Source organism: Girardinichthys multiradiatus, chromosome 20 (genome assembly GCF_021462225.1).
Source record: "Girardinichthys multiradiatus isolate DD_20200921_A chromosome 20, DD_fGirMul_XY1, whole genome shotgun sequence".
NCBI classification, from domain to species: Eukaryota; Metazoa; Chordata; class Actinopteri; order Cyprinodontiformes; family Goodeidae; genus Girardinichthys; species Girardinichthys multiradiatus.
The window spans coordinates 25,831,179-25,839,982 of NC_061812.1; the positions used below are offsets into that span (position 1 = coordinate 25,831,179).

Genomic DNA, 8,804 nt, shown 5'->3' on the forward strand with positions numbered 1-8,804 from the left:
TCATCTTTAATTGTTTTTGTTATATTTTATTATTCCCATTATTTGTGTCTTGGTTTGCCCTGTTTTAGTACCATACAGCACTTTGGTTTAACAAATTGTTTCTTTAATGTGCTATATAAATGAAATGGATTTGGATTTGGACCAGGGCGGACTATTTAAATCCTTTAACAGGTTAGCTTTAGTTACCGTTTACTTTTATTCTAGTCATCTTTTCTCCTGTTCTGCTTGGGTCTGTGTTTCTCCTTATTGGTTTATCTGTTTCACCTGCTCCCTCTGCCTCCCAGCCTCCTTGTGTCACCTGTTCCATGTTCTTCTGATTACCTGCCCTATTGTTTCTTATCCACCTTTGTCTGTATTTAAGTTTGCCTTCGTCCTTTGTTCCACGCGGTGTCGTTATGTCTGTTTGGATTTTGTTCTTGCTGCGGATCCTGTTCAGTTTTGTTTTGAAGATGCCTTGTAATCAGGATGATCCTGTCATCCAGAACCTCGCCTGCATGTAAGTGGACTCACTTTAAATTAAAGGAGTTTTCGACCTCCTCTCTGCTTTTCTCTGTGCTTGTCTGCCCTTTGGTCCACCACTAAATAGAATTATGACAAAATGCTTCATCACCTTTATGTTTTAGTGACTTTCTGCTAGATTGAATGGATTAAGGCTGACTAGCTTGCTGCTGCTTTCAATACATAACAAAACATCTGCAAAAAAATTTTTTTTTATTAAAAATAGCAAATTTGCTCCAATATAAAACTTTGTTATTCACAACTTCACAACAATGACAACTTTCAAGGAACAATTCTTTCTTGATAATTAAATAACAAAAAAGCCAAATCTTGATACATTTACATTTTGTTATAAAACACTTTTGCCTTAAACTGGTGACAGATTCTAAAATTGATTTAAGAGGAATATGATCATCTTTCAACCACCAGGAGACCATTAATAACCATCTGAAGTCGCTTGACAGCATTTTTGGTTCAAGTAGAAATGGTTCAGAAATGTAATGCTCACAATAAATGGGTATAATAAAGATGTAATACATTTTTAGAAAATCTGAAATCCACACATTCTCCTTCTCTATGTTGGTTTATACGCAATTAATTTTTTTTTTATTCTCTCATCAAATTACTTCTTACGGAGCCTGGCAAGTGTCAGTGGGTGGGAAAAAACAAAGCCGGTGGGAATCCGTGCTCACGCTTTACTAAACTGTGCTCTCAATTTTGCGATCTGTGCGCACAGATTACTAAGAAACACACGTCGACTTTGGACATATGGCCCACGCCTGCGAAGTTAGCTCAGTGGATCATATATAAACTTAAAGCACTGCCCCTTTTTAATCAGCACACTTCACAGCTTGTAATATTTTATTTTTCTTACACTAAGGCGTCCAAACTCTCCACAGATGTCACTGAGTAATCTGCACACGGATTGCAAAACGGAGCGCACAGTTTAGTAATCCGTGCGCACAGATTGCTAAACTAAGTATACTTAGAATATTAAGCAAAGCAACAAGAAAAATGTTTAACAGAAATTATAGCAATAATGTTATTTCAAGGGCACAGCTGTCTATTTATTCTCTGAGGAAGGATCACTCTCCCACACTTTGAAAACCTCTCATTCAAATCATTTAATTTACTCTCAATCTTCCTGTAGTTTTGTTGGCTGAGGCTGTGGCGTTCAGTTGTCACTCTGTGAAAAGAAAGAGACATTCCTCACAACTCTTTGTTTCTGTGCAGTTGGTGACAAACTAAACTGATATTGTCCAACTTTAAGTTTATTACTTTTCTACTTACGAAAATCTCTATCTTTGTATCGTTACTAATATGTCAGTTTCAGATGAAACTATTTTTTTTTTTTTTCCATTTTTTTAGCAGAACTGCTCCCCCAAGTGGACAAACTATCCATCAATAAATATTATTCTTCATTTAAAATACAAACCCAACTTACCAGTGTTGCAGCAGTGTAGGTTCGTCACAACCTGCCTGTAAATGATTTAAAAAGATGTTTGAAGGAAAGAAGCAGGAGGACAGTCCCATCTAAGACAGAATAACTGCATGGTTCATCATTTTAGCAGAAGCAGGTATTTTAACTAACCATCTCTCTGTTGTTCAAACTAGACATCCACACCTGTTCAACTGGAAAATTACCAAAAGGACATTTTGTTATAATCAGACATAAAATCAATTAGTTTTACTGCTGTGTGATAAAAGAGTAACGTATTGGTAATGAGCAACAAACTTTTAGTTTTATTTACTTGAGATTTTACCATTTGACCTGAAGTGGCAAAAGAAACAATTTTATAAATTGTGTGATTAAAAAAAGCTTTTTAAAAGCATAGAAGAGTAAGACGATCAAAAATGTTGTTCATTTTAAAACCGAGGATGAAAACTGTGAAACTAACCTAATAAAAGTAAGAAAAAATGATGCAGCTTACAAATCCTGGAAATTTGCCCATAAATATTTAGAAAATAACATGTCTTACTTATGTGGAAAACATTTCTCTAGGAAAAAAAAATACAAATAATAAAAATATTAAAATATTTCTAAAACTTTCTTGGGGAAATTCAGTAAAGAACTGCACCAGAGAATTGCTGATTGTAGTTACTGTATTATTTTAGGTCTTGTTTAAATAACAGAATAACAGTTTACTCAGACATTTCTGTTGAAATTGGCTTAAATGTAGTGTTAGATTTTCATTCTTACCCGTCCTGTGTTTACAAAAATAGAGAGTCAATCTGAGCAGGAATAAAGAGGTAATTCCAACTGCTATGAACCTCCAGATCATCATCACTGCATGAAGAGAAGAGGCATGTTCAAAACTTAAAGTAGTAAAATTATTTATGTCTTAATGTTTGATTGTTGCAGGATACACTTGCTGTTATGTCTTTAATATAAATTGTTTATTTTAGGATGTGGACCATTTATGTTTTTAGTATTCATTGCAAAGCTCAAATAATTACTTTGTGTTAAAACTGTGTTAAAAGATACATCAACTTATCAAGAAACAGCACACAACATTAGCACAATTTTGCTAAACTGTAACAAAGAAATGTTTTTACACCGTGATGTAATAACTTTTTTAAGTGTTGTTGCAAGTCCCACCAGTTGTTGCAGGGAAAGCTGGGATGGTCTGGGAGAAGTTCTCAGCATCTGCAATGAAAGGGGAAACATTTAGACCCTTCAGTGTGTGTGGAATAAACAGGTACATCTAAAAACCTGAATATCCTGAAAGAATTCAATGTCTTTTGTTATTCAAAGTAAAACTCATATCTTACATAGAATCATTACACATGGAGTTAAATATTTCAAGCCTTTATTTCTTGTAATTTTTATTTTTATGGCTTGCAGATAATGAAAAGTCAAAATACAGATATTAAAATTAGGATATTATGAAAAAGTTTAATCAGAATCAGCTTTATTGCCAAGTTTGTAGAGACAAACAAGGAATTTGACTCCGGTACACTTTGCTCTTAGTGAGGATTTTTTTTGGGATATTTAATACTGGAAATAAAGATTATCTTTTTTAATGTACATATATACACAACTGACTTTACAATAGAATATAATGTGAGATCAATCCAAGTATGCATGTTGTTGTTCTGGACCTTTTGATAGATAGATAGATAGATGCAATGGCACGTTGGTTTCTTCAACTCATGATTTATTTAAACTATAATAATGATATTTGTTCTAATTATAATAGTTGTATTAGGAACAAACTTCAAGCAGGCTCCGTGCGGAGTGGCCGATTTACAGTTTTTTGGGGGGTTTTTTCTTTGAGTGTCCTGAAACCTTTTAAAGTACTTCTTAAGTACTTAAGTACTTGTGTCTTTTATCCAATAATGTACGGACAACTACTGTGTGCTCACTGTCTTTTTATCAGCTATATCTAATCTCAAATCAATACACACACAGGGTTAGAACTGCCCCTACAGGCAGGGACTTGGCAGCCATGCCAACAGGAGCCCTCAGCCAAACGAAAGGTGGCTGGTCCTAACCGTTTGATGATCTGCTGTGGTGCAGACTAGAGCGAGAGCAGCTCTAAGGACCGATAGGGTCGCTGAATCCGGACCCAGTAGGACACCAAGAACGTGTGGTGTTTAAACCAGTGCTTCCTGTTTAACTTGTGCTTGATTTAACAATCTCAATTGTTCCTTGAGTCTTTTTAATAAGTATTTCTCTTACTTGTTTGGGGGACTGGTGATGTCACAAGAAACCCAGGGGTCATTTTGTCCGTAGAATGTGTAAAAGTTAAAAAAGAAAACGTAATGACATATGAATCATAAAACTTTTCAGTACCATAAAAACAGCCTAATTCGAGTATATGAAATAGGGTTATGAAATGACCTCGTGCTACTTGACCAATTGAACACAAGGTGTTAACTGTTGTATTTCTACTTAGATCTGAAGATAATAAAAATATTTTGGAAATAACACATGCATTTCAATTTCAAAGAGTGATGTTGAAGATATTTCAAATGTTTAGACTGACCTGTTGTACCACCTACTGTGGGTTTAACTGATCCTGGGGAAATGGAAGATAAGCTGTCTGTTTTCATTGCTGTGGTGCTAAATGTTTGACCTGTTGGATAAAAACATGTTACATAGTAAATACAAACATATATGTGTAGAAATGTTCAGGACTGGAGTTAGAAAGCAGATACTACCAGCAGTCACACTGAATGTTGATACTCTCTGAGATGTGGTTGAGTCTATTTTCTCAACATCTGCAATGACAGAAGACGCATGTAGACCTCTCAGAAGTAGGTGACAAATAAAAATATGTGATACAAAATTTATTTATATGTCAGAGGTCAGAAAAAAAACTATATGAAGCTGAAATAATATTAACAAAATATCAGAATCAGCTTTATTACCAGGTTCGTATATACAACAAACAAGGAATTTCACTCCGGTACACTTTGCTTTTTTTTGGGGGGGGTTGTTTTTGCGTTGTAAGATATATTCTGCATATATCTTTATGTCCTTAAACACATATATACAATATACACATATACAAGGTGGAATTGCAATTTTTACTCTATTAAATGTTCAACAGAGAAACAGCCTGGAGGAAGAAACTGTCTCTGTGGTGGCTCGTTTTAGTAAACAAGCGGCGGCCTGAAGGTAAAACTCAGTTTATGTGCAGGGTGTGTGAAGTCTGCAGAGAAGATGGTTGACAGACTGAACTATGTTTTACATTTAGAGATCAAGGTAGTGAGGAGGATGGGAGAATTAGAAACCTACTGTGAACAGTGACTGAGGATATGTGACTGTCTGGAGACAGATGCTGTCCTCCTGTATTCTTCACAGTGTAATAACATGTTAGTTCAACCTCAGCAGGCGAGGTTTGATGTGTCATCATCAGGAGCTCACGTCCTGTCATGTTCTGCACGCAGGAGATGCTTCTGGCTATCTTTGATTTTATGAAGTATAAAGAACAGGTAGCCACAGAATCAAATGATGGAGTCCCACAGTTCAATGTGACCGAGTCTGACTCTGTGATCTGCTGTGGATTCACTCTCAGTTCAGCTGGAGGAACTGAAAATGTAAAGAAGATAATTCAGACAGTTGAATATCACAGTAATCAGTATTAGTCCACACCAGGAGTATTTACTCACGTTCTATCATAATGTTGAGCAGGTTACTCTGTGGAGATTCATATACTTTCAGGTAAAAACATGTTACATCAAAGTTAGCAGGTGAACTTTGCTTTGTTAAAGACAGGATTTCAGTTCCTCTCATTGTCTTCAGACAAGGAAATCTTTGGGGTGTTTCTCCTCCCCCAATGTGGAAAAAACACTCAGTCACAGGAACAGATGATGGAGGCTGACAGTTTAAAGTGACTGAGTCCGACTCTGTGATCACCAGTGGGTTCGCTGTCAGTGTAGGTGGAGACAGATCTGAAAATATGAGCACAGTAAAGAGCAGGTTAATCAAGGATATACGAGGGATATCCAGTATGTCCATAAGCAATGTTGCAACAATCTGTTAACCAGATCACTCACTGTTTATGGTGATGGTTGTTGATATACTGTCTGATGATGTAATATCAACAGCTCCATCCTTTACACTGTAGAAACATTTAACTTTGACCTCGGCTGGTGACCTTATTTTTGCCATGCTCAACAGCTTGGTTCCTGTCACTGTTTCCACACAGGAGGAGTCTGCAGACATCTTTTTATTTGCAATGTAGAAATCACACCGAGACACAGAAACGTCTGGTGAAGTCGAACAGTTTAATGTGACTGAGTCAGTCTCTGTGATCATAAGTCGATCCACCATTAAGTTAGGCTGAGGAAGAGCTGAAAGTTTACAGGTATTTAGGTATCAGCTTTTATTAGCAACGAATAAAAAAAGATTTTCAGAATCGGTCAATGAAACATTAATCTAGTAACAACAGAAAAATCTAGCTCAAAACTGACCTTCAGCTTTGGTCTCATAGAGAGATTCTGTTGGAAAAATGTTGACAAAGAGACAAAGAAGCAACAAGACTTAAACAATAGCCAATTTAACTTTTCTGATGACAAGGTGTTAACTACAACTAAAACATACAATAAAAAATACATCACAACAGGAATTAAGAAACTCAAACCTACTGAAAAGAATGAAGAATAACAGCTGTACAGCCATGATGAAGCAGTGGATGTCCTGAACAGACCACACTAGCATGTCTTCCTATTTTGACTTTCACCCACATTACGTTTCAGAAGTTGTTCTGAGAATCAAAACCCCACTTGATCTGAAGTGAACACTCCTACTGCCCACAACACATCATAAGATCATAAGTCGATGCATTGGTAGTTTAGGCTGAAGAAATACACATCTTCCCAATTTAGCACTTGTAGAAAACAACATGGAACGTTTAATGACATCCTGTCTGTCTGTTTTAAATGAACATGTTTGATGTAAGGTACTTTGAGGACATTGTCTTCAGAGACAAAATATCTGCATGAATCTGCATGAAAAATATTTTTGAAAAAGCCAAAAAAACAAAAATTTTTCCAGTTTTTGGCACAAAATGTTTTGATTAAGGTCCAATTAACTTATATTTATTTACCTGAGATTTCAACTTCAGATCTGAATGGGGAAGCAAACAATCAAATAAGTTAAATAAATAAATATATTTTTAATATGCGGTCAAGTTAAAATACATCTTATTTTCAAAGAGTTTCAAAGAAATTTCTTTTAAAGGTTTGCATACGTATTTGGGAAAAATATACTTAGTGACACTAACAAAATAAACTATAATGTGTGTGTGTATCTTTGGCAATACTAATTCTCTAGACAAAAAAAATTATTTAAACTATTTTTTGATTATTGGAAATTTCAAATAAAACTATTTTAATACTGCATGTTGGAATTTTTATCCAACACATAATCTCATTGTGAAACACAAATTATTTTCTCACAGTAAAACAATGTCTTTTGTCCACCTTTAAAAACTCATATTAATCACAAAATCCTAGAAAAATTGTTCAGATTTTTGATTGGTTATATATCCTTCTTTGTTCTTAATGGGTGGTAATGTCATGGTTCTGGGGAATTATCTTTCACAATTTCTGTAATAAAACAAGTTGGTATTCTGATGTCTGGTAACAGAAAGCAGCTATTCCTGTTACCAAATGTAGGTAGGTAGGGACCAGGCCCTCCCTGGTTTTGAGCATCTTGTAAAAACAAACAATAAAACAAAAACACGACAGAGAACAACACAAAAGATAAAGTATTAGGAACTCCATAGCCAAATTCTGTCACTGAATGCATCATTTCCTCTAAACCACCTCTCACGTTTGACAAGTCATTTAAGAAATGTATTGACTGACATGTAGTATGAGTCAAGGTTCACATCAATCAATGAACACATCTTTCTCACACAGTGAACTGCTAGTTTACAACTCTGTTTGCTAATTCGCTTTTACTCACAAATGGCTCACAATGCAGATTATTTCAGGTCAGTTTCAGCTAAAGGTGAAAGGTGGACCCCATAAAATCTTCATGGAGCTGTAAATACAAAGCTCCACATCTGCTGCTCCTTTACCATTCCAGTCTGCCAGTGTTGCTTCAAAGAGTGACTGTGATTGGAGCCTCTGAGTAGGCTGACAGGATCCTTACAGACAATGTTGTGCTTAGTGGCCTGTTTTATTTTCAAAATCCAATTTATTATGGAAATATACCATTTTTAACATGCGAAGGAAATATTTAGTTATTGTCAGTCATATTGGGTTGGTCTTAGGTTCTTCTGCCTTGTCAGTGTCAAGTAGAAAGAGACAGACACTGAAAGAGAAATAGGTACACCCTCCGTGGAACAAAAAATAATCAGTTTTAGAAAACAAACATGATTATGAGAGCTATAGTTTCATTTATGGTGTAAAGAGTATCCCTGATATTATATTTTCCTACAGAGATTTAGATTAAGACTATGTTCACATTTTCTGATTGCAATTACCTTGTACTAGATTAGAGTACTTATATATCACAGAAGAATGTGATTTAGGAAGAGCTGAAAACAATATGCATTTATTTAGTGTAGTGTTATTTCCGTATAGTGAATCGAGTGAATGATTTGCACCATGGAGTTAAAACGGCTGTAAAAATCTATGTAGCTGTGCAGATGGAGAAGAAATACGTCTTGACAGAAAGTCCCGTTGGAAACAACATGAGCATTGGTGACTGATGGGGCCCCACCTCTTTTAAACACATTCCATGGTCCCTGGATTATCCCATAGGTATTACTGGTACATATCTAAGTAGTGACTCACTGTTTATGATGATGGTGGTTGTGTCACTATCTGGAATTGCATCACTGACT

The 8,804-nt window shown here is 35.6% G+C and overlaps 1 protein-coding gene across 1 annotated transcript; it reads right to left on the reverse strand.

Moving 5' to 3' along the window:
• Positions 1-411: 411 nt before the first annotated feature.
• On the reverse strand, positions 412-6,689 carry LOC124857297 (endochitinase 2-like). The gene is made up of 13 exons (XM_047348508.1): positions 6,595-6,689; positions 6,421-6,447; positions 6,004-6,300; positions 5,617-5,898; positions 5,243-5,536; positions 4,663-4,722; positions 4,488-4,577; positions 4,181-4,192; positions 3,098-3,145; positions 2,699-2,785; positions 2,090-2,130; positions 1,943-1,977; positions 412-1,684 (listed from the first exon to the last, which is right to left on the reverse strand). Coding segments are annotated over exons 1-13 (1,347 nt in total). The 5' UTR covers positions 6,668-6,689; the 3' UTR covers positions 412-1,683.
• Positions 6,690-8,804: the final 2,115 nt, after the last annotated feature.